Here is a 27,317-nt window from a genome sequence, read left to right on the forward strand (position 1 = left end):
TAGGTTCACATATGTGTGGGTGGTGCCGCTGTGGATCCGCACGAAAATCCGTGCAGCGGCACCACCCGCACAGAGAAATGTGGACCCGTGAGTGCCATTAGTTCTAATGGCAGGCCGCCCGCAATGGAAAACACAAACCGTACTGGGAACCGAGGTTCCCGTGTGGGCTGCGTTTTGAGAAATGCAGTGACTTCTTCCCTGCGTGTCACGGGCCCGGGAGTCCATTCAAATGTATGTGCTCTCGTGCTCGTGCAAAACATGGCCCGCACGGCCGCATATATGTGACCCGGGGGTTATTGATAAACCAAAAGATCCTTACAGAAAGCATCCAACAAGGATAATTGCAACTGGTATAGAATTGCATGGCAGAGCAGTTGTCATGAGTGAGTCAATGGAAATGAATGGTAAAACATATGGCATGGTTGTGAGAATCATGCAGGTAGGAAAGAGGAGGAAAGGGTTAGGTGTATCAGTCTGTAAAGATGGTTGCTAAAAGTGAAGGTGGGGACTTGGGGAAGGGGGAAAAAAAGATATGAAAAAAAAGAGGGGATAAAGAAGGGTAGGTGAGAAAATTAAGGGTGCATGATCCCCCAGGGCATGTTGGCTGGCTCTGCTGGTGGTCAATGAGACCAGGATAGAGGCCTCCAAGGCAACTGTAGGGCAGACGGCACGGACAGGTCTATCAGGATGGGTGATGATGTTTGTAAAGGTTGGAGTCTTTAAATAAAAACCTTCTCATCCATGTAGAGAGATATGAGAACATGGCTCCTTTGCTTGTGTGCACAAGCTCTTCCATCTCCCCCACCTGATTGATACAATGGATCTATTCCATATGTCCCGGAGTCATGGTGGATCTCCAGTATCTGGGGATGTGTTTTGGCTCCGTTCAGCAGGTGAATTGTAACTGCTTCTTGTTTCTGAATAAAATTATTATTGAATCAAATCTGATTCATATATAGGAGCATTGGTAGCTCTCATATTTAAAAACAAAATTGGGTGAGCACTTGTGGTCATCAATCATATTCCAGCTACACTGTCTCCGTAGGTACAGTATTTGTGTCCCCTACAGGACCAAACTGCTGGCGCAGATAGTTTCCTTCATTTTTGTATTTAATCATGAGCAATTGTCTTTGCTATTAAAGGATTACTGATCTGTAATTTTAACTTGCCACCAACCATGCAAAGCGGAGGGATCAGATGTGCAGTTTCTCAGTTCAGACAATACCCACAATGCACACTAAATGTTGGTTAAGAAACTTCAGAATTTCCCAACTTGTCTGTTTCCCAAGATAACCATCTTTTGTGTTTAAAGGACCTTCAGCTGTGTTTAAGCCTGCTTCTGGAGGACACAGCGGGATTGTACGTGTGCGCCGAGTCACTGTATGATGTCATTGTGCCGGCTCAGATTACTGGCCTTGCTTCCAGGAAGATCAGGTGTTGTGTGATATCTCTTCGGCTTCATGGGAGCTCTGCAAGTTTCTGCAAAGACCACAACAATGCCTGCAATCGTGTGACTGCTAGGCTAACGTTCTGCATTTTTTTTAACGAAGTCAAATGTCTGCATATATATCAGTGCCTTCTATATTCATTTTATAATTCACCAGTCCTAATAAGTTGATTAAATATTTTTTTCCTCTTCCTCGTTTAATATATATATATACACATACAGTTGTGTTCAAAATAATAGCAGTGTATTGAAAAAAGTGACTAAAGCACAAAATCATTCTAATAGCTTTTATTTCCATACACACAAATGCATTGGGAACACTACACATTCTATTCCAAATCAAAACATGAAGAAAAATATATCAAATTTGTTTTGTTCCTCTAAAAAAAAAAATGGAAGAAAAGTGAATATTAGACCGTTCAAAAAAATAGCAGTGTTTGTATTCTTCTTTACAAACTCAAACATTCACTATATAAACTGAAAAATGTTTGAAGATTTTGCTTTCCTTTGAATCACTTAATGAATATTTCGTTGTATAAGCACTGTTTCTGAGAACTGCTGTACATCTGTGTTGCATGGAGTCCACCAACTTCTGGCACCTGTGAACAGGTATTCCAGCCCAGGATGATTGGACTACATTCCACAGTTCTTCTCTATTTCTTGGTTTTGCCTCAGAAACGGCATTTTTGATGTCACCCCACAAGTTTTCTATTGGATTAAGATCCGGGGATTGGGCTGGCCACTCCATAACGTCAATCTTGTTGGTCTGGAACCAAGATGTTGCACGTTTACTGGTGTGTTTGGGGTCGTTGTCTTGTTGGAACACCCATTTCAAGGACATTTCCTCTTCAGCATAAGGCAGCATGACCTCTTCAAGTATTCTGATGTATTCAAACTGATCCATGATCCCTGGTATGCGATAAATAGGCCCAACACCGTAGTATGAGAAACATCCCCATATCATGATGCTTGCACCACCATGCTTCACTGTCTTCACAGTGTACTGTGGCTTGAATTCAGTGTTTGGGGGTCGTCTGACAAACTGTCTCCGGCCACTAGACCCAAAAAGAACAATCTTACTTTCATCAGTCCACAAAATGTTGCGCCATTTCTCTTTAGGCCAGTCAATGGGCTCTTTGGCAAATTGTAACCTCTTCAGCACATGTCTTTTTTTCAACAGTAGGACTTTGCGGGGGCTTCTTGCAGATAGCTTGGCTTCACATAGGCGTCTTCTAATTGTAACAGTACTCACAGGTAACTTTACACCTTCTTTGATCTTCCTGGAGCTGATTGTTGGCTGACTCCTTGCCATTTTGGCTATTCTTCTATCCATTCGAATGGTAGTTTTTCACTTTCTTCCACGTCTTTCAGGTTTTGGTTGCCACTTTAAAGCATTTGCGATCATTTTAGCTGAGCAGCCTATCATTTTCTGCACTTCTTTATATGTTTTCCCCTCTCCAATCAACTTTTTAATCAAGGTACGCTGTACTTCTGAACAATGTCTGAAACTACCCATTTTCCTCAGAATTTGAGAGAAATGCACTGTAACCAGCATGTACAACATTTGCTGCCTTCCTTCCTTAAATAAGGGCAATAATTGCCACCCGTTTTTCAAAGAATGAATGACCTCACTAATAGAACTCCACACTGCTATTATTTTGAACATGCCCCTTTCAATTAGTGATTCAATTACACAGAATCAGCAGCATGCATGTCATGACTGTTGGGTCTGTTGGATTGCTATTACTCTACTACACCTGCTAGTAAATTATTTGCCATGTAGAAATATCATTTCTACCAAAAACAGGGATTGATCAGGTTAGTGATGTCTGACTGCTATTATTTTGAACACAAGTGAGTGTGTGTGTGTGTAATTTTTCCTTCCTCCAGAATAATATTTATAAACAATCCGGTATTGCGGATGTGGAGAAAAAAATATTGATTGAAGATGGGATGTTGAAATTGCTAATTAGTTCACCATCCAAGCCTGACACCCTGAGTGACTTGCTGCCTTTGCCAGGGCTATTTTAAAGGAGCAACTTGATGTCAGCAACCTAGGTCCTTTCCCTGACTCTTTCACAGTAAAAGGTCAATGGAAATGCATACTTCCAATGAGGGCGCCAAACCTGGCCATAGAGAGTAGCAGCTTTGTTCAGCCAGGTACAGCTATGGCCATTAGGTCTCATTCACTTCTGCTTGAATCAACACAGACTTCATGCAAGGGTTGAAAGAAAACAATTGTATTCTCTGTCCCCTATTCACACCACAACACTGTGTTGAATTGGATGGCGGTGGGTTGCCAATAATGGCAGCCATGCTGCATTTTTTCACACCTTATGTTGGTGCATCTCACCGCACCGCAGCTCCACTGAGGTGCATAGAGAAGTTAAAGGGGTTCTAAAGGCTGAAGGTTTTTTACCATAATGCATTCTCTGGGTTAAAAAGCCTTCGAGACAGCAGTTGGAGCCATTGGCTCATGCTGCTGTCAATAACAGCCAGTGAGAAAAGGGAGCAGGGGGCGGGGCTGAGCTGCACTCTGTGTGTCAATGGATGCACAGAGCCAGTTAGGGAGCGGGCATGCACGAATGCCCCAGAGCAAGTGGCTTGCTATGGGGGCATTCAGTAGAGAGGAGCCAGGAGTGCATATGGGGGACTCCAGAAGAGGAGGTTCAGGGCTGCGCTGCGCAAAACCGTTGCACAGAGCAGGTAAGCATAACATTTTAGAATTTTAAAGAAAATAAAATCGGAACCTTTACAGTGACTTTAAATGACATTTTGTGGCATTTCAAATAAGTGGGGATAAACGGTGCTTTGTGTTGTAACCGCACAAGGCACCATCACATCCCAGTGGACACCAGCCTAAAGCTGACCATTTCGGCATGCAACCAGTGTGAACGAATCCTTAGAGTTTAGTTAAAATGTAATGCCTTACAAAAGTGACTTTACAGTTATAGGTGGAGTATGGTGGGCTGAGACACATTGGGGGATATTTATTAAAACTGGAGAGTGTACTGATGCTGAATGAACAGATGTTGAGTATCCGTAATGACTCCCAACGAAAATGTTTGAAAATATAGGACCTGTGGTTGGCATATGCTTTTCCTGCACTCCCCCTGGCTAGTTTGGGTTTATGACGCTGTATGGTAATGGCGTTCCCGGATCCCTGCTTCTGGTCTTGTTTTCTTCTTCCTCCTTTGTTCGTTTCCTCTTTTTTTCCGTTTGATTACGTGACGCGATAGATATTTGCCTTTGGCTGGAAATTTTTGTTGGTGTTATATCACTGTTTCTGTATTTTATGTGCTATTGATAGCCCCTACGTGGGCGTGCCTCTTGCATTGTTGAAATTACAATACTGATTTCTTTTTATGTACCATAGCCACAGTGGCTAAATGGTTAGCACTTCTGCCTGGCAGTACTAGGGTCGATGGTTCAAATCCCAGCCACGGCACCACCTGGTTGGAGTTTGCATGTTCTCCCTGTACCTGCGTGGGTTTCCTCCGACACTCCAAAGACATGATGGAAGGTTAATTGGCTCCTGTCTGAATTGTCCCTAGTATGTGTATATATGAATGTGAGTTAGGGACCTTAGATTGTATGCCCCTTGAGGGTTAGGGACTGATGTGAATGTACAATATATATAAAAGCGCTGCGTAAATTGACGGCGCTATATAAGTACCTGTAATAAATAAATAAAATAGCCCTTGCATGGGCATGTCTCTTGCTCTAATCCTTCTTAAATTGTTTACAAAAGTTCATAAAAACCATTGAAATACAAAACTGCAGAGTGTAAAATCTGGTGCAGCTCTGTAAAGAAACCAGTCAGCTTCCAGGTTTTATTGCCAAAGCTTACTTGAACAAGCTGAAGTGAGAAGCTGATTGGCTACCATGCACAATTGCACCAGATTCTGAGCGCTTCAGTTTTAGTAAATCTCCTCTTTCTGTCTTCTAACATTTCTAGGTGACCTCAGCATCAAGGCCTTCTTGGCTCTGGGTTGTTTTTCATGATCTAGAACAGAGGTCTTCAAACTTTCTAATTTATTGTCCTTCAGTCTTTAGGGAGGTCGGACTGTGGCCATTGGGACTAGACAATGCCCCGACATCAGTGCCCCATCAGTAGTTTTAATGGTAGGAATAGTGCCCCATTGATATCAATGAGATGAATGGTGCCCCATTGATGGTGTCAATAGGGACGAATGGTGCCCCATCATTGCTGTCAGTTGGTGGAATAGTGCTCCAAGGGCCAGATAAGGGCAAGTAAAGGGCCACATCTGGCCTCCGGTCCACAGTTCTGATCTAGAACATAGAAAAATCCAAGATGGAGAATTCGGAATTCTCTGGCGGTGGTTGTAGCAGGTGTTCAGACCTAGGAACTCAACTAGAAACACCTGCAACACCTAATTGGCAAATCTGTTTTTTAGTGGCCTGACCCTTTAAATGAGTGTGGGCATTTCCAGCCACACATGAGGAAAGCCACTGTTTGCTTTGAATGGGACTGCATTGGTTCCATGTCTGCAGCCCCTGTAGGCCCCGAGCACACACTGCCGTCCAGGTTGGGCTTCTCTGCTTGCCCTTCCTGATGTCTGCTTCCTTTCAGGTAGAGGCCAATAATCTGTCTTCTTAGCAGCAGAAACCCTTCCCTCTTTCATACGCCGCTAGAAAGTCTGACGAGCAGTGCTGCCGCTGTCTGCTCTGGGATTTTATTTCGTTGATTTTTTTTTTTTTTTTTTTTTTTAGTGGTGCTGAGCTTTGTAATCTTCCTCTAATCTTTATCCCCAGGATTACTACAGATAACTGGCCTCCTGTGCTGGCTGACCTCTTTTTCCACTCTTTGTATATACAGTCTGGATGCCTCTGAATGTTTCTGGCTTAGTTGACAATGTGGTGTGAAGATTTGTCCTGCAGTCATAGCAACGTATTAGAAGTCGCCTTTCCATAGTCCACCCCATCTAACCTGTTGAAAGGTGACTTCTGATTGGTTGCCTTGTTTTTGGTAAATTTAGGGCTTATTCAAACAAAAAATTCCTAGTACAGATGTGTTCATTGTATAGTTTTGTATGCAACTGTACATAGCAGTATAGAAGGCTATGGGCCAATTTACACAGCTAAGAAAAGATAGGACAAAACTATATTGTCTTAGGTTTGTATTTGGGACATATTGTGTGCTGCAGCTGCATCTAAACCTTTGTGCCAATGTTTATATGCATACATGGACCATATTGACCACCGCTACTCAGGACTGACATGGACATATCTAAAGTGTGTAGCCAGCAGCATCATATCTCTGAGTTGATGGGTGAAATGAAACGCGTCAGTGAGTGGTGCCTAGGTAGGGACTTGCTGTGGCTCTGTGAAATAAAGTTTAGCAAAGTGTGATGACATCCAAGTGCCGTTGTTCGTTCTTCACTTCTACAATCCAGGTAGAGCACCAAAGAATCGTTCGTGTCCAAGGTCATATAAAGATAAAATGGATTGATAGCAGAATAGCACCAATGCAATTCGGGGGCCAAACACAGTCCGACCTCCTTTGTTGCTTTCACAACACTAGTGTAACCCGCTCTCCTGAAACTTTTCAAACAGTAAATCACAATACAGTGTTATTTGGTGTCTGCTTACCGGAGTGCATTTAAAGGAGATGTACAGCCAAAGCTTGTACTTGTGCATCACTGGAGTAAAGTTCATTCTGCACTCCTGTGACCTGGTTTCTGCTGACAGTGGCCTAAATCCCACTGACTGCTGATGTCACCAAGCCGGTCCAGGCTGGGGAATTATTGTGATCATATGGTCGGGATTCACCCAGGAGATTGGACCATCACCTGGCTCAGCCTTCCAGCGAGCCACTGAGAGCCTGAGTTAGCTGCTCCCACCCCCTCTACTGATCAGCTCTAAATTGAGTGCTGGAGGGGAAGAGCAGAGAGTGGTGACTGACAGTCACCGCTCTCTGTTTAGAGCAGCAGGAAGAACTGCGGTGTTTGATTGCTCATTGTTCACCCGTAGAGCTGGTGGAGCACAAATTCGATGCTGCATGCACCTAGGTAAGTATAACTAAAAGGAAAAAAAAAAAAAAATATATATATATATATATATATATATATATAATTTTTTTTTTGTTTTGTTTTTTTTTTTTCCCCCATGTGTTTCTTTTAGGCAGAAGTCAGAATTCCTAAGCAATGATTGTTGGGTTTGGCCCTCAAAATGCACTGACTCTATGCAGCTATGAATCGGTCTTATTAAATTACATGGGACTCTTGGACACTTGTTTGGCGCTGTCATTGGATATTGTATGTGTGTGGATTCCCAACTGTGGGTCCTTTTGCCTTTTGCCTGAGGGTGGGCCCCCTTTTTGTGGAGTGCTGCCAAACTGGAGCAATTCTGTCCAATGGCAATTTCAGCGACCCTTACAAAATCCGAATCCAGTGCCCTGTTTGTTCTGGTGTTTGAGCAGTTTGTTCCTGAGCAGCAATATCGCTGGTTACACACAAATGTTTACATGTTGGTAATGAATAAGTCCTCAATGCAGCGGCAGCACATGCGCAGAATGACCACCATCACTGCTGCATGAATGACTTTGAGGACTGACATGTAAACATTAAAGGAGAAGTACAGCCAAAGCTCTTTAGGCTGTACTTCTCCAGTGGATCACAGAAGTGTTCATTCTACATTCCTGTGACCTGCTGTCGGCTGACATCACTCAGCTGGTTCAGGCTGGGGGAAGATCCTGACTTCAAAGTCGGGATCCTCCCCAGAGTCTGTAGCTGCACCTGACTCCGACTGTCAGTCATCGCTCTCTGCTCAGAACGGAGAGGAGAACTCAGCGATCAGCGGTCACTTGATCGCTGAGTTCTCACCGTTAGAGCTGGCAAGGGACAAATGCAACATCAGACCGATGCTGCCTCCACCTAGGTAAGTATAAATGGGAAAAAGAAGCCCTACTTCTCTTTTATGAACTCCTAATTAGCAGTGCCATCCCTGAGTAGTGGTGGTCAGTAGGGTCCATTTATTCTTTACGTATGTAAACGTTAGCAAAAACATTACATACAGCGTACAGACAGTTTTGTTCAGCATTTTTCTGGCAGCATGATTCTGCGTAAATCAATACTGCTGTGCGCATGAGGCTTTAAAATGGACTTGTGCAAATGTCTCATTAAGCTGTGTTGCATTTGGCTGGGATGAATAATTAAAGTAGATGTAAATCCAAACGGGATGGCATTTGGTTTGCTAACACATGGTGGAATAGGCAATTCCAGTGTTTTTTTTTTTTTTTTTCCTTGTTAAATATTTTTACCTTTAATCCTTTTTTTCACCTAAGTCCTACTGATTTCCTGCAGTCCCTTTGCAGCCACATCCTGTCTACATGTACACAGATCAGCCACAAATTTATGATCACCTACCTAATAGTAAGTAGGTCCCCCTTTTTGCTGTCAAAACAGCCCTGACTCCTCGAGGCATGGCCACCACTAGACCTCTGAAGGTATGCTCTGATATCTGGCACCAGGCTGTCATTAGCAGATCCTTTAATTGTGAGGTGGAGCCTTCATGGATTTGACTTGTTTTTCCAGCAGATCCCTCAGATGCTCGATGGATTGAGATCTGGAGAATTTGGAGGGCAAGTCAACACTTCAAATTCTCCGTTGTGTTCCCCAAACCATTCTTGAACAATTTTTGCAGTGTGGCAGGGCGCATTATCCCGCTGAAAGAGGCCAACACTATCAGGGAATACCGTTTCCATGAAGGGGTGTATTTGGTCGGCAGCATTGTTTAGGTAGGTTGTACATGTCAAAGTAACATTCACATGAATGGCTGGACCCAAGGTTTCCCAGCAGAACATTGCCCAAAGCATCACACTGCCTCTGCCTGCTTGCCTTCTTCCCATACCATCTCTTCCCCAGGTAAGAGACACACCTGGCCATCCACATGATGTAAAATAAAACGTGGTTCCATTGCTCTGTGGTTCAGCTCTGATCCTCACCTTCCTATTGCAAGCACTTTTCACTGTGGACACAGGTCAGCATGGACACCCTGACCGGTCTGCAGCTATGCAGCCCCATACACAACAAATTGCAATGCCCATTTTTTCTGCTTGCAGCACTTCAGCTTCATGGACAACATGTTTACTTGCTGCCAAATATCCCACTGACTTTCAGATGCCATTGTAATGAGATAATCCATGTTGTTCAATTGGATAAACCAACCAACCTGTTAGTGGACTGAAAGGTATGGCTGCTCAGTATATGCGCTCCAATTGCGGCTGCATGTCATTGCTCAGGACAGTCTTCCAATGTCAACAATGGCGAATCATGCCTGTGCAATGAGCGTAGGCACAGAAGGGCATGTAACAGGGTGACAACACAGAAGAGCAGTTAGAGGGGGAGCGTAGTCACCGTATAAAAAAAATCCAAAATGAGGTTGTACTAAAATGAGGAACTGGATCTACAGAGAGGGACTGTCCCTTGGAATCAGGAATATGTGGGTGTTATGGGGACATTCTTAAACATTATTTACTAAAGCTGGAGAGTGGAAAATCAGGCTCAATGCTCCATAGAAAACAATCCGATTCTAACCTCAGCCTGTTCAGTTAAGCTTTGGCAATAAAACCTGGAAGCTGATTGTTTTCTATGCAGAACTGAGCCTGATTTTGCGCACTCTAGCTTTAGTAAATAGACCCCAAAGTGTCTCGCCTTGACTTGGTTCTTTTATCAGCTCATTATGCTGGTCCCGCAGATATCATTACAAGCAGAAGAAGGGCGCAGTTTTTGGGACAGTGTTCTCAGTAAATATAGTGGCAGCTATTTCTGGTTTTCCCGTTTGCGTAACTGGGCTGTCATGAATTTTGTGGCTTCTCAAAGGTGGTGATTTAAGTTTAACCATCTGTGTCTGTTTTTATTGAGCGTTAAGGCAATCTGTTATATTTTCCAACAACTCGGTATATGTTTTTGTTTTTCATTTTGGCAATACAATTTTGTCTGCATGTTACTGAGGCTTTTTGGCTATTTTCACATAACATAAAAAATGTTCTATTTTTGAATGCTTGATAAAACAAATCTTTTTTCAATGCTCTACATTCTTTTGAAGTTGTAATAAAAAAGAAAAAAATAAGTTTTTGTAATATCCTAGATTGTAAGCTCGAAAGAGCAGGGCCCTTGACCCCCTCGTGTATTGCTTTGTTACTGTATTGTCTCATGTTCTGTCCCCCACTATAATGTACAGCGCTGAGCAAACTTTTTTTTTTTTTTTCTAAAAAAATTTTTTATTAGAAGATAGCGGGCATAACAATACATATATAGACATCCAAAATCGGACAGATTACTGTATGTCGACTCCCGTGTCGCAGACGGGTCAAAGCATAACCGGCAATACAAAACAATGTTGTCAAACATTTAGTCAACGTAATTACAGGAATTGTACCACAAATAAGAAATGAGTTAGGAGATATATTGTCTTTTGACCGTTGAGCAGAATTTTCTGTCAGGGAAGTGTGAAGTGTGTGATATCGAATATGAATAGCATCTATGGAAACCTTAGATCCGCTTCACGTGTCCAAGAATTAGAAATGTAATTGTTATGGAGTGTAATACGTCTGTTTGAGGTACAGCATTCTGTATTGGTTATGGTACGAAGATAAGAGTAGAACACAGGCGAGAGCTAAAGATCAGGTAGAAAGAGGGTTAGTTAGTAAGTAGAGTAACTTGGTGATAACGTAATTTTATAGAAAGGGAGAAAGAAGAAAGGGAGAGAGAGCGAAAAGAGAAAAAAAAAAGGGGGGGGGGTGGAGAGGTAGGGAGGGGAGGGAAGAGCTGAGCAAACCTTTTAGTGCTATATAAATACTGTATAATAATAATAAAGTTTAGGTCTGTGCCAGAAAACTAGTGAAATATTGGTCACCGCCACTACCCCCATTCAGATATCTGTTGTAGCGAGTCCAATTCAACTGTGGACAATCCCACCTCTTCAAGTGAGCCAGTGCCTGGTATGGAGTGAACACACTAGTCAAATCAACTGGACTTTGGGAAATGTGCTCAGGCGTGGTACAAAGTACACCCTTAGCCACTTCCCACCCATAGGACGTACCCATACATCTTTGGGTTGTAGTGGTTACACCAGGGCCTAGCAGGCAAATAACCACTGGATCGCCTTCACAGCCTTCCTGAGCTCTCCTGTTCCTCCGAGACTTCCCTGATCATCTCTATGGTCTAAGAAACCAGAAGTGACACATTTCTGGGCTCACTCAGGCGTAAACATGCCGTTACTGGTTTGTGAAAGCATCTGATCAAACTGATCTTAGATTGATCAGATGCTTTTAAGGGCAGAGGAGAGATCTGGGGTTTAATAGATCCCAGATGTCTCAGTAAAGGAAAGCAATAGCAATAAAAGGGATTTTAAAAACAGTTTAAAGAGCTTAAAAAAAAGTATGTGTATATATACATATATACACATCTCTCTCTCTCCCTATATCTAGATAGATAGAGATTATAGATAGATAGAGATATATATATATATTTAGAGAGAGAGAGAGATCTTTGGGCTTCTGAGTAATTTTTCTTTTTTTTTACACGTATGAGAGTAATGTCAGAATTGACCCAGTAGGCAAGTGGTTGAAAAAGCTCAAGGTTTTTTACCTTCATGCATTCTAAGCATGAAGGTAAAAAAACCCTCCGTGTGCTGCAGTGCCCCCAGCCCCCTCAATACTTACCTGAGCCCCATTGTGATCCAGCAATGTGCACAACAGCCTTGGCTGTCATGGGTCTATGCCATTGGCTCCTGCTTCTGTCAATCACAGCCAGACAGCCAATGAGGAGAGAGAGGGGCGGGACCAAGTTGCAGCTCCGTGTGTGAATGGACACAGGGGCAGTGGCTTGGTATCATGCCTGCTCGGGTACCTCCATAGCAAGCTGTTTGCTATGGGGGCACCTGACAGAAAGGAGGAGCCAGGAGCACCATCAGGGGGCCTGAGAAGAGGAGCATCAGGGCTTCTCTGTGCAAAACCATTGACATGTTTGTTAGTTTACAAAAAAAAAATAAAAATAAAAACCTTAATATCACTTTAAGTATATCCTGAGGCTATTTTAACTTAAAAAGAGTTAAGTATTTTTTTGGGTGTAAAATGTTTTCCTGCTTTCCATCCAGTTGTATATTTGCTGGAAAGTTTTGTCATGCTATTTCTTCAAAATAAAGAATTAAATATTTTGTAAAAGAAATTGACCTTTTTTTTTTTGTTCTTTGAGTTTTAAAAATAAAAAAACCCCACACCGAAGATCTCAATATCGGCTACATTTCTAATGCTGTAGATGTACAATATCATGATTTACCTCTTCGCTCTTTTTTTTTTTTTTTTTTTTTTTTTTGCTCATGGTAGTGATTCCTAGACATATCATAGAGCTTACCAGCCATAAAAGAGATCTTTTCATGTGTTCTGAGAAGTTCCTAAGGGCTTGACAATTACACAACTGTTTTCCAGTCCAGCGATCCGCTGCGTTCTGCAGAGCGTAGGATGCTGGGAGGGATATAGGAGTGGAAGCCTCTTTTATTGCACGTGTGTCAGCAGTCTGGTGATTTAATGGTGTAAGACAGCAGCAACTGGCATGGCCTCTGGAGACAGCTGGCCAGGGAGGAGGCTGATGTCTGCAGCATTCATCCTCAGCCTGGTCAGCCAGCCTCCATAGATAATTGTATGTGTCAGGAATGGTAGTCCAACTCTTGACTGCACAACTGACTGGAAGACACCGTAGATTCTTCTTAAACTAGTGACAGTGCAAAATGCTTAGGATCACCCGTTTAGCTAACCATAGATGATTAGCGGTTTTTTGTTTTGTTTTGTTTTTTTTTCCTCGATCACTCAGTGGGTTGCTCAAGAAAAAAAACGGATTTCTCCATCCATGAAAATGAGGTGCATGGAGAACCCCTCCCCCAGCCAGGACATTGTAAATCTGACAGTGGGACTCTCAGCTGTTTGAATCCCAGCCATGGCACCAGCTGCCTGGAGTTTGCATGTTCTCCCTGTGCCTGCATGGGTTTCCTCCGGGTACTCCGGTCTCCTCCAACAATCCAAAGACATGCTGGTAGAATAATTGGATCCTGTCTAAATTGGCCCTAGTATATGTATGAATGTAAGTTAGGGACCTTAGATTGTACACCCCTTGAGGGTTAGGGACTGCTGCTGATTCTGTGTAATTGAATCACTAATTGAAAGGGGCATGTTCAAAATAATAGCAGTGTGGAGTTCTATTAGTGAGGTCATTCATTCTTTGAAAAACAGGTGGCAATTATTGCCCTTATTTAAGGAAGGAAGGCAGCAAATGTTGTACATGCTGGTTACAGTGCATTTCACTCTGAAATTCTGAGGAAAATGGGTCGTTCCAGACAATGTTCAGAAGAACAGCGTACCTTGATTAAAAAGTTGATTGGAGAGGGGAAAACATATAAAGAAATGCAGAAAATGATAGGCTGCTCAGCTAAAATGATCGCAAATGCTTTAAAGTGGCAACCAAAACCTGAAAGATGTGGACGAAAGCGAAAAACTACCATTCGAATGGATAGAAGAATAGCCAAAATGGCAAGGACTCAGCCAACAATCCGCTCCAAGAGGTTACAATTTGCCAAAGAGCACATCGACTGGCCTTAAGAGAAATGGCGCAACATTTTGTGGACTGATGAAAGTAAGATTGACAAAGTGTCTTCAGACACTAGACCCAAAAAGAACAGACAACCCCCAAACACTGAATTCAAGCCACAGTACACTGTGAAGACAGTGAAGCATGGTGGTGCAAGCATCATGATATGGGGATGTTTCTCATACTACGGTGTTGGGCCTATTTATCGCATACCAGGGATCATGGATCATATGAATACATCAGAATACTTGGAAGAGGTCATGCTGCCTTATGCTGAAGAGGAAATGCCCTTGAAATGGGTGTTCCAACAAGACAACGACCCCAAACACACCAGTAAACGTGCAACATCTTGGTTCCAGACCAACAAGATTGACGTTATGGAGTGGCCAGCCCAATCCCCGGATCTTAATCCAATAGAAAACTTGTGGGGTGACATCAAAAATGCCGTTTCTGAGGCAAAACCAAGAAATAGAGAAGAACTGTGGAATGTAGTCCAATCATCCTGGGCTGGAATACCTGTTCACAGGGGCCAGAAGTTGGATGACTCCATGCAACACAGATGTACAGCAGTTCTCAGAAACAGTGCTTATACAACTAAATATTCATTAAGTGATTCAAAGGAAAGCAAAATCTTCAAACATTTTTCAGTTTATATAGTGAATGTTTGAGTTTGTAAAGAAGAATACAAACACTGCTATTTTTTTGAACAGTCTAATATTCACTTTTCTTTTTGTTTTAGAGAAACAACACAAGTTTGATCTATTTTTCTTCATGTTTTGATTTGGAATAGAATGTGTAGTGTTCCCAATGCATTTGTGTGTATGGAAATAAAAGCTATTAGAAGGATTTTGAGCTTTATTCACTTTTTTCAACACACTGCTATTATTTTGAACACAACTTGTATATATGTAAAGCGCTGCGTAAATTGATGGCGCTATATAAGCACCTGAAATAAATAAATAAGATGCGAAATGTCACTGTAAAGCCTTTATTTCTGAGCTTCCAGTATTGTGGATTGCTGACAGAGTTTGACTGGCTATAAGAGACCCGCGTACTTCTCTCCACACCGCGCTTTTCTTCCAAGTTCAGTCAACGAACGCTCTTGAGTGATTAGCTTACTTTCTCCCACAGAGAAGGAAACAATTCTGATCGATGTACAGATCTTGTCACTTGTGCTAATCCGACAGTATGAGCCCATATCATTGACTCTGGTATGGTTCGCTTTTGTGTGCCTTCTATAGACCTAAACAAAATATTCCTGTCCTCCCACAGTCCAACAATGTATCTTTGTTCCTTGGCTTTGGATGATGTTGATGAAATCTTGTAGAGTTGCCTTTGTTTTGTACATTGGAAATCCACAATTGAAATGTAGTAGTTTCCTTCAAATGCAGAAAAATGTCTGGGATAATAAATCATTACTAGAAAAGCTACAATTTCTGGGGAAATTGTGTGAAGTGTTCTTGCCTCCACCAGTAGTCTACAACTTGAGTGGGTGGAGTAACTGAGTGGAGTGGCTTGAGTAACTGTTGTGTGGTTGGAGTGGCTGGAGTAACTGTTCCTATGGCAACTCACTCTACAGCAAGGGCAGAGAAGAGCAGTTAAAAACAAACTGCTCCAACTTGCTCATTCACTGGCGGTTGCCATCTTCAAACGGTTGTAGTTTAAAAATTCTAAATCCTGCACTGAAAAGCTTTATATTGTGAGAATCACAAGATCCAGACCTACATTTTGATGTATAGTATGTCTCTGGAATATTAAAAATGAAGGCACAGTCACAGTTTAGAAATTGCCCTTCAAATTTGAGGTGGCTAGAGTGGAGTTTCAATGAATGTCAATGGGCGGCGTGAGTTGCAAACAAATGGTCCTATTGTGAAAACTATCAGGACTATGGCTTAGCCGTGGATATTTTTAGTGGCAGCATGGATAGCTGAACATTTTGATATAAGATTTGTGTAGGTGGGCTTGAAAATGAGGGAGTGATGGCAGTTTAGAAATCATGTCCTGATTTTTCAGCTCACACTCTAGCTTTTGTCAGCTCCCACTCTAGTTTTGAACATTCCGCTATTTATTCCTATGGGACCAATTTCACCACAAAAACGCCGATATTTCGTGAACCATTCGGCAAAATGTTCCACAAAGTAATAGCACACCAATCGGGAACAATCCGCACGTTTTGGTATATTACTGTCTGTAGTGTAAAAACTGTGGGAGGAGTTAGGGTGGTAAATTTGGCTATAATAAGAATATATATGTGAGATAACAGTAAGTGGTCTTGTCATGCAGGAACACTTAAATATGATCTTCCATGACTTTGCACTGTATTGCCAAACACGTCGGCCTCCAGGTCAGCAGAAGGTGGGATTCGGTTTCAGCATCACTGTAGCTAGGAATGGACCTCTTGATGTTTGCTGTTCCCTCTATTGTCACATCTGCCTATCAGCTGAAGCTTAAAGCCCAACTTTTAAATGTACACCCCCCCCCTTTGGGGTTAAATGGTCATTTGGCTACGTAGGAAGGGAATAAGTACCAATTACTTACCTCCTTCCCTGCTCTGGCAGGCTGCTTCCTCTTCATGTAGTTGGTCCCCCGTAGCCCCTACACTTTGTTGCTCAGCCAGACGCATTTCTCTGATGTCATCTTGTACAATGCAAGACCTGAACTGTACCAAATGAAGTCAGAGAGATGGATTCCCAGAAGAAACAAGAGATAAGGCAATTTATTGTTATCACCCAGCCAAACAAGCACTGAACCCATATTCACATCTCTAGACCACCTATTGTGCATGAAGCCTTCACGTCCTTAGACCACCTAGTGTGCATGGAGCCTTCACGTCCCTAGACCACCTATTGTGCATGGAGCCTTCACGTCTCTAGACCACCTATTGTGCATGGAGCCTTCACGTCTCTAGACCACCTATTGTGCATGGAGCCTTCACGTCCCTAGACCACCTATTGTGCATGGAGCCTTCACGTCTCTAGACCACCTATTGTGCATGGAGCCTTCACGTCTCTAGACCACCTATTGTGCATGGAGCCTTCACGTCTCTAGACCACCTATTGTGCATGGAGCCTTCATGTCTCTAGACCACCTATTGTGCATGGAGCCTTCACGTCCCTAGACCACCTAGTGTGCATGGAGCCTTCACGCCTCTAGACCACCTAGTGTGCATGGAGCCTTCACGTCCCTAGACCACCTATTGTGCATGGAGCCTTCATGTCTCTAGACCACCTATTGTGCATGGAGCCTTCACGTCCCTAGACCACGTATTGTGCATGGACACAAAGGAGAACAGTTGCTTCTACAGGCAATATGCTAAACTCCTCTAGGAGCAGCAGGTTTTTTTAAACCAGTGTGCATGGAGCTTAAATCCTTATGTACACGGCAGCTTCTAAACTGAGGTTCAGGAGCAGTTGGGCATTATTTTTTCTGAAGCCCCTGAACTCTCCTCTGTTGTCCTATGTGTCATTTAGAGAAGTTTACAGGCAGCTGAATTTACTGGCATTTCTCTGAAAGCACAAACACTGCATTCAGGATATAAGGCAGTCTGAGATTGGTCTTTAAGTAAAGGTAGAAGCAGAATACTGATGAGCTTATGTGGCTCTCCTCTATCAGCATGTTACTTTGTGATGCCCCCCTCTCTACCAGTCTGAGCTCTGCTGTACAGAGTCATATACAATGTTAAATTCAGGTACCTGTATTGATGGAATTGAAAACAAAATTAAAAATGTGGTAATGAATACAGAGCTGAATTATTTTGTTTTGTCATTTTATATCTGACTACAATTCCGTTTTTAATAACTGCTGTGAAACGCAACTCTTGAGTAATAGAACAGTCACCATTCTATGGAATGCATAGACCAGTGCCAATGCTGAAGAAGTGCCAACAGAAAGGGAACTAGTGGAGAAAAAGTTACATTTTAGACTTTCTCTCTCTCAGGGAACTGTTTGTGCTTTTTAGCTATCAGATTCAATGAACTGCCATTTGTCTTATTGCTCTTTACTCTAAGTAATAAAATCTCTTTTGTCTTACAGGAGCAGGCCCCAGTACCTGTGTACCATCCAACCCCAAGCCAGACCCGACTAGCTACTCAGCTCACAGAAGAGGAGCAAATCAGAATAGCGCAAAGAATAGGACTCATACAGCACCTTCCTAAAGGGGTGTATGATCCCGGACGGGATGGGTCAGAGAAGAAGATTAGAGAGTAAGTACTTCTAGTTCACTGCCGCATTCACACAGTATGTGTTGTAGAAAATGTGCCACAATGGGCCCAGTTTAGAGAGAAAGAACAACCATCTGTCACATGGTTATCCAATCAGCTTGGCCCTTTGCAGTATGTAAGAATCACAAGAAGAATTTGATTGGCTGCGTAGGAGCAACACTGACAGTTCTTCACTTGGACACCTTGATAAATGAGGCTCGGTGTCTTTCCTCCACATTTCATATAATACTGTGTTAAGGGCATTCTATCCATGGCCTACAGCAACTCTGCATTGGGTTGCTGATGGCATCAGATTCATCAGTCATAACAAATTAGGCGGATGGTGGAGTTCACAATGTGCAGCCATTACAAGTCACATGATTAATGCCAGATTTAGGTAATTCGGCCTGCAACCAAAAATTGTAGTATCCTCTTGTTAATGGGGACAGGTATGTTTGCATTCATTCTAATACCCTCTTCCTCCCTCCCCCCAGGTTCCATTAATGCAAATTACTTTTTATTATTTGTTAATGCATAATTCCCTTCCATAGTTGCTTAAAGTGGATCAGATTAAAATATGTATGTTTAGGTCCACTTTAACCACAGGACGTCCAGGGCAGTTTTTAAAATTTTCATGGACATTAAAAACTGCATTTTTTTTTTTTTTGCTTGGATATTGCTTAAAACCCCAAAAATTATATATTTTCTGAAAGCAGAGACCCTGTAAAATGGTTTTTGCAATTTTTTTTCCGTTGCACGATATTGGCATGACTGTTTATTAAACACAAATGGAAAAATGCACTGAAATCAATTTTATTGCACACAAATACTATATAATACCCTATTTTTACACATATGAAAGATGATTGTCAAGTAAATAGATACCAAACATGTCAAGTCTTAAACGATAAGTTCACCTTTTGGACAAAAATAATAGATGCACATTTTTTTGCAGGTAAAATAATGTGCATTTATTATTTTTGTTCAATGGAGCCTGTAAAGCATTGCACCAGTGATCAGTAGATCGCTAATGCCATGCAGGTCAGAATATCTGCTTGCTGTACAGGATATATGGTCAAGCAGATATTCTGACAGGAGAAATCAATGCACTACCACGGCGCTCCACAGTGCTGTGGAAGTTCACTGAAAACTACAAGCCGACAGCCGTTAAAGCTGTTGGGAATTATAGGCACTCATTCAAAGAACTCTGTGAATGAATGACAGGGCCATGTGGGCGGAGCCCTGCACAACCACATTGTTTTCAAATCTGACAGTACGGGGAGACTTCTCCCCGTATTATCTGTCAGAGGGAGAGGGGGCAGCAGGCGCGGCTGAGGCTATGGGAACATGTTAGAGGGTCCACCATAAAAATGGGTGGACCATGTAACATGTTCCAAAGGTGAACTTATCCTTTAAAGCTGCGCATTCCTGTAAAATGTCGAGACCACAATTCCCAAAATTCTCCATAGGTGACGCTGACAAAGCTTTTACAGATTATCTGTTTAGAGCTAACTGTGAATTTTACTAGAATTATTGCTCTCCAGTGTTCAGAGATGCCGCGCATGTGGCTAAATAGCTGTTTACATTTGCGTGTGTGCCCTACATGTGTGTTTTTTGTGTGTATGGGGTGATGGACTTGCTCCTAAAATATAAAATGATAAAACAAACTAATTAAAAAAAAAAAAATAGGAGCAAAATAAAATGAACACTAACAAGCTTCTTATGTGATAGCATGGGCAGGTGGCAGGTTCACTTTATGGAGAGATCAGGGGTCTACTAGACCTATAGGGGTTTATTTACTAAAGCTGGAGAGTCCAAAATCAGACTCCCTTCTGCATAGAAACCAATCCGCTTCTAACCTCAGCTTGTTCAATGAAGCTTTGGCAATGAAACCTGGAAGCTGATTGGTTTCTATGCAGAAGTGAGTCTGATTTTGCACTCTCCAGCTTTAGTAAATAAACCCCATAATGTCACCTTTGCCCTCCACTGCAGCTAATCAAGCACAGATCATGCTGGATTAGCTGCTTACCTGGCCACAGTAGCTGGAGAAATACAGCTCTAAATCTGGAAATGACAAAATGCTTGCTGCTTCTGGGATCAACTCATCGCAAAGGAGATGACCTGAGCTTGTTTAAACCCCCCTGAAGTCCAGGCCTTTTATACGACCTATGGATGCCAAGTGCCCCACCAAATAACCACCCCTGACTCCAGTGCAGTACTGTGAAGCAATCTGCAACTGTGCTGGTGTCTGTATGGTTGCTGATGCACTTTTTTTTTGCTCTAGCTTTCACGGGAATAGCTGTAAACACAAGCATGTATTTCAGGCTCCTCCGCTCCAGCCCAGAGGGATTGTGTGCAGTGCCGGTGTTCTCAGTCTTCCTATGGGGACATGGACTCTTCAGAAGACTTTGTTCCCTTGTAGAGCTGCTATTCTTTTTCACAGCTTGACTGAGGCTTTGAGTCAGGCAGTTAAAATAAAACTAGCAAGTACAGTTAACTTTTCCAAATCTTTCCCACTTCTGTCAGCTTGGACACAGAAAACAATTGTTTTCTATGTGTCCTATTCAAACTGCAAAGTAGGCCTGAGTTCTGTTGCTCGCATGCTGCATTTTAAAACAGCGTTGTGGGCCGAATCACCGGTCGCCGTACAGCAGCACAGCGCAACACACTGCTGCACAGTGCAATTAATGAAGTGTCGTCATGTACACTTCAAATAAAGTTGAGTGAAAAAAAAGGGGGGGGAGCCGTGTGATGCACTGAAACAAGCATCACACCATCCTGTACCGCCGGCTTATTTCAGCCAGAATAGAAACGTCTGTGGCTTAGTGTAGCTGCAGCTACACACGGCTGTGTGAACAGGCCCTGAAACTAGTCACAATTGCATGGGAACTTCTTGAATTCTTAGTATTTTTATCCACAGTACCGGGACAAGGTTGTCTAGAACCCAGGACGAAGATGCCAAACGGTGCCCCCCAAAATGTATGAGCATTATGTGTCAGCAAAAATCTCCTCTCACCCCCCAAAAAATGTAAGCACTATAGAGGGGCTATAGAATTGCAGCATCAGGGGCCCTGCACTAGAGATACCTCTGGCTATCAGATTGCCACTGTGCAGGGCTTTCTTATCCACCCCTACTCACATTCTTTGCTGGGAGGAGACAGTAAACAAACACTGCACAGTGGTGATTCCGCAGTCCCGATTCAGGAGAGCTGGAGGGGGAAGAGAGCACAACCTGTCCCTCCTCCCAGCTCGCTCCTCCTTTCCAGATCTGTGTCTCCTCCAGAGCTAAGCTGACAAGAGTAGTAGAGCTGCCGTCGCTACTCCTGTCAGCTTGTAGGTAGGCACTCTTCATGCGGTGCCCATCCCCCTTCCCCCCTCGCATGATACCACATCACTCAGGGCAGCTGCCTCTTCTGCCCTCCCCATTGACAACTCATGGGGCCCCCGGGCAATAGGGGATCATGGAGCCCCTGTGTCCTTGCCCACACTCAAAAAAGCCTATAAAAAAAGTACCAGGGGCATTTCATGGGGCCCCCTACTGACCCCGGGCAGTGCTCGAATGGTCAGTCCGCCCCTGGTCAAAGCTTGATTGAGCAAGCTGAAGTTAGAATCTGCTGCAGCTGTGCATGGCAGCCAATCAGCTTCTGAGTGCTCCAGTTTTAGTATTTTAGGCTTTGAATTCAAAAGCACCTGATGTCAGTCCTTCTTACTTAAAGCATTATTACCCTAGGTTCACATCTGTGCGGGTGGTGCCGCTGCGGATCCGCATGAAAATCTGTGCAGCTGCACCACCCGCACAGAGAAATGCGGACCCACGGGCGGGGGCCATTAGTTCTAATAGCACGCCGCCCGCACTGGAAATCACCACCGTACTGGGAACTGAGGTTCCCGTGCAGGTTGTGTTCTCCAAAGAAGTGCATGGACTTCTTTCACTGCGTGTCACGGGCACAGGAGTCCATTCAAATGAATGGGCTCTTGTGCCCTTGCAAAACGCGGCCCGCACGGTTCCATGGATGTGAACTGGGGGTTAAAGGCCATTTTTTAAAATTAAAATAAGCATGATATACTCACCTGCTCTCTGTGCAATGGTATTGTACAGAGCAAATCGCATTAATGTTGCGCTATGTGTGAAAGAAAAATTCTGTTTAAACAAATCCAATAATCACGTAAGCAACTCTAAATACATAATAAAATGTGCAAAGTGATACATACAAGTGTTGTATACATTCCATGTGAGGAACAATAAAGTATTCAAAGTCCATGTGAGTGTCAACTTCCACAAACAATTCGTGAAAAAAAACATCCGTTTCTGAATACAATATCAGTAATGTTGATCTTCTTTTCATCCAACAAATCACCAACGTGAACGGACCACCACCATACGTGTAAAATGGAGACTTACCAGATACGAAGACCCCTTATTATAGGGGGTCTTATTAGGCTCTATATAGATGTAGCTCCATCTGGACCTCTATATCATAACCAGGACCCAGATTCCACTTAGGTCAGTAAGCCATTCCCATAGCGGTATCAGGACAATGTCATGTAAAATAAAACATGCCTCTCATAGTAAAACTAATGTGCCTTTATTACACAAATAAAATTCTACTTACAAACCTAAAAGGAATATCAGCATTCATATACAGCTTCCAAGATGGCGGACAGTGTGATGACGTCAGAGGAAGGCTCTTCCCAACGCGTTTCATCATCGGCAGATGTCTTCCGGGGCCCCCTGTGGGAGCAGGCAGGCTCTATATTGCAGAAGAGATATGCAATCCCTCTTATGCAGTAAAAGAAATCTACATGTCTGCTCACAGTCTTCTTTAGAATGTACACTCAGCTGAGCAAGCACAGCTCTGTTTACATTCCAGCTCAGCATGCATGTACAACAGCTTGGGATGTCCCAAGCTGGCCAAGGAAGATGGCTAAAGACTGACACCCAGTAGAAGAAGAGGTCCCACTGATGGAAAGGTAAAGCTGGCCATACACGTGCAGATTTTCGGACAAGAATATTCGTACAAAAATTCTTTGAGCTTTTGGTGAATGGAAGAATGTCATTCAAAAACTGTCTCTTGTTTTTAACATTAGAGCTTAAAATGAATGTAATTTCTGAACGATAACCACATATACTGGTCGAAAATTTGTTTGATCGAGAAGTTTTCCTTCCTGCCCTTTCGAATTTTCCCGTCACTGGTCTAAAACAAACATTGATTTGACCCCACTGACGATTAGAAAATCAAACGAATATTCTTCAAATGAAAATTCTCGTACGAAAATCTATATGTGTATGGCCAGCTTTAATTTCTCAAGGTTTACAAACAGCACAGACCTCACCTCATCACTATAACCTGCCCCCCCCCCCCCCTCCTTCCTTTGTGTACAAGCAGAGATCACAGGAGGTTATCATACAACATTCCTGGCAGTATCAACAGGTGGGAACCTGTGTTGTTTTGGTTTTGTGTGTTTTTTTTGTTTTTATTTTTTTAAATCTCTTCACCTATGCTACTGTATTCTGATGGGGCACTCCCCCCCCCCCCCCTCCACCTCCACCAAAATACACTGATCAGTGCATGCAGCTATTGGCCATCACAATTACACACTAGTCCCAGAGCAGTGATGTGGAGTTTAGTCGGATTCTTGAGTCCCTGCCTGGATATAAAGGTGCAGCCTTTCAATCAGGGTGTCCAGACTTCGTCAGGGGTGCCTTGGCAAAATGGGTAAAAATTGCCCACAAATTGTATACAAGCCAGCAGGTAGATGAAGCCTGCCTTTTTAGTTACACAAAGCCAGCAGTTTTCATTGTGCAGCATAACAACCTTCTAGTCGCTGGTACCCTAACAACCAATGGCATAATCAGTTGATAAATAGAACATCGGGCACCTGCACAGCATCCATGTTCACCCGTCTCCTACCCCTCTCCTTCAGCACTGGGGTCACATTTGCAGAGGCAGGTAGAGAACCATCGGAATGCTAGTCAGTACCAGTGAGCAAAGGTGTATTTGCTTTGAAAGAATAAATCTCCAACGTCAGGTATCCTAGAAGTGTGGAAGTCGCTGTGTAAAGTCCGTTTCACACTAGTGCAAGCCATGTGGCCCGCGTTTGCGCAGGCATGGCAGCCAATTCATTTTAATAGGCTGCTGTGCCTGAGTTTCACGCAAGAAAAAGTTTCCTGCACCCATGATCATGCTGTGGGAAGATATGATATGCATGGGGGGTGCTGTTCAGAATGAATGGCACCCCTGCATGTCTCGCAAAAGAAGTGTGATGTGGTTGCGGGTGCGAGAATTGCATTGCATGCGGGTTACTTCGTTACATTTTATAATGGGGTGCCTCGAGTTTGTGCAGAATTTTAAAGGCTGCTTTAACTGAAAAATGGTTGACAAACACTGATCCAGAGAATGGCTGCTTCCATCAGAAGCTTCTAATACAATTTCTTTTTTGGTCCTATAGTCTGTAAATTATAAAGAAAAAAAAAATGCCCAGTGCACTTTGGCTTGTTTATACCATTCATTCACTTGTGTTTTGTTGAAGTTTGCCACTCGCCTCCTATTTCCCCATAAACCTGAATGTCCTCTTCTTTCCACAGGTGTGTGATCTGTATGATGGACTTTGTGTATGGGGACCCCATACGATTCCTGCCCTGCATGCACATTTATCACATGGACTGTATAGATGACTGGCTAATGCGATCCTTCACTTGCCCTTCCTGCATGGAACCAGTGGATGCAGCACTGCTGTCATCTTATGAGACTAACTGAGCCTCTCCTGGACCTCGCACAACAAAACATTGGCTGCTCAGGGTTCCCCCTCGTCTGAACCCAAAGAGCCACAAACATACGGATTAGGAGATTGCACACAAAACGCCGAATGACTTACCTGTCGGAATCCTTCAATATATCCCAAGTAGTTCACGTCAGAAGGAATCCACTTTTATCACAGGCCTCCCACCGGGGTTTAAAGCAGCGGCTCCTGTTTAATGGATGATTACTTCTCCCTGTCGGATCCTATCGTGCTTAAAAACAATGCTTTGTTCACTTCTGTGTTCCCGTCATTGGATACAAGGCCTATTATGTATGTTAATTCTATTGATTCTGTCTCCTGCCTTGTCATTCTTCTGCACCTTCCATGTCCCCTTCAGTAGCCTGTTATGTTGTTCTAAGTGAATTTGTGAGGGTTTGTGTCTGTCATTGTATGGGGTAAAGCCTCGCATCGCTCCGGACATCGTCTTGAATACGAGGCCCGACGTCGGACGGATATACTTGGCACTAGTGTTTTTGTTGCTCTGTATGTGGACCCTTTGGACGAAACACGGCTGATATATGCACCCCGTGATGTCAGCTAGGGTGTTCATCCTCCTGTGCTTTACCCATTGGAAAGATAGTTTGCAGAAGAGAGAAGAGCAATCCCCCCTACACAGACACAAGGCTCTCTGGGTCAGGGCACATCTGTGCCAAAGACGATCTGTCAAAGGATAGACTCTGGAGGATGATTCCTGTTTTAAAGGACTGGCACGAAACTAGTTTTAACCCTTTGGCTCCCAGAATGGCCCATGACGGGCTTCTGGCTCCTCCTTGAGCGGAGGAATTATTTGCACCTTTTATTATTATTATAATTATATATATTATTATTATTTCTTTCCATTGGAAATGGAAATTCCATGGCCTTAGGTCTCTGTAATGTTGAACTTCGTCATCGCAGGACAGGCTCCTCACCCAAGCGACACTGAAGCCGTTAGCGCTTCAGCTGCTGAGGAGCTACAGATCCCAGCATGCCCTGCCGCTCCTCAACAGCTGGAGAGATGTAGCTTGCCCATGCTTAACCTAGAGAGAGGTGGCTGCAGAATAGTGTTGCGATTAGCGTTTGACCGTGATCCATTAACGAAACATCAATTTTTATTTTTTTTAAACTGTGTATTCCAAGCAAATACACAAATGGCAGAACCTTTTTGTGTAGAATAACCCCCTTGGAGGGTCAGGACATCACCACAGCACAAGGTGGGTGCTTGCTGACTTCGAGGGATTAACCATCATTTGTGTTACATTTATGTTTATGTAATCACTACCGTATATTTTTGTTTGTGTTTTTTTTTGTTTTGTTTTATTTTGTCTAAACTCAAACTGTATTTTCATCATCAGCCTTTGAAAGTGGTGTTGCTAGCTCAGCATCGGATTAAAGCTGTGTATTCTGAAAGTTTAAACCCCTGATTTGGCTGTGCTTCAAAACGCTTAATACCCAGGACTGAAGAGCCCCTGTTCTCAGCATTTCAGCTCCCAGATCTGCAACTCATGCGGATACATTTGTTACAGTACAATAGTACTAGTCTAATAAGATGCCCTGCTTGTGTTTTAACCTGTGATGGACATGCAAGGTCTCATTTCGTGAAAACTGAAACAAGGGGAAACTGTGCTCTGATCTGCAGTCGTTGGGGTGGGCAGAGACTAGGGTGGAAATGACCCTCTAGCCCGAATACCAAACTGTGGTGCCAAGTACTATACATATCTCCAGTTACAAACTCCAGACCCAAGCTCAAACTTTATTAAACATTTGATGTACTGTATGGCCAGTGTGGACACTTGACCATCAAACTTGATACATATATTGTCATACATCAAACTTGTATGATCTTGTTAGATGTCAAATTCTAAAAGGGGCCCCCAGTGCTACTTTGAAGACCTAAAGTATCTAGCCCCGCGTTGGATACTTTAGGTCTTCAAAGTACCACTGAGCTAATGGACTTTGTTTATGTGGCTGTTTATATTTAGGTACACTGCTTGGTTAAACCTACTGTATGTTGCCATCTCACCAAACTGAGCTCTGGTCTTTCTATTGAAGATAACTGATGTTAAAGCAAACAAAGACGTTTTAGATGAGGGGTGTCCAACCTTTTGACTTTCCTGGGCCACATTGGAAGAAAAGAAATTGCCTTTGGCCACACATAAAATACTCCAACAGTAAGGATAGCTGATGAGCAGAAAATGTTGAGCAGATCAAAAGTTAATGATCACTGATATAGATAATGTATATTGTCCTTACAACATATTCCTTGGTATGCCTCGAATTGGCGGC

At 43.1% G+C, this 27,317-nt stretch overlaps 1 protein-coding gene across 1 annotated transcript in view; it reads left to right on the top strand.

Annotated features, from left to right (window-relative positions):
• RNF11 (ring finger protein 11) overlaps positions 1-26,448 on the top strand; it is a 79,654-nt gene extending 53,206 nt beyond the window's left edge. The window contains exons 2-3 of the mRNA XM_089684460.1: positions 18,085-18,254; positions 24,838-26,448. Coding sequence (XP_089540586.1) covers positions 18,085-18,254; positions 24,838-25,009 — 342 coding nt within the window. The 3' untranslated portion in view covers positions 25,010-26,448. The remainder of the gene's footprint in view (positions 1-18,084; positions 18,255-24,837) is intronic.
• The last annotated feature ends 869 nt before the right edge of the window (positions 26,449-27,317 follow it).

The sequence above is a fragment of the Staurois parvus genome, unplaced genomic scaffold (assembly GCF_062004578.1).
Source record: "Staurois parvus isolate SC_StPar_1 unplaced genomic scaffold, SC_StPar_1.0 ptg000347l, whole genome shotgun sequence".
Lineage (NCBI taxonomy): Eukaryota > Metazoa > Chordata > Amphibia > Anura > Ranidae > Staurois > Staurois parvus.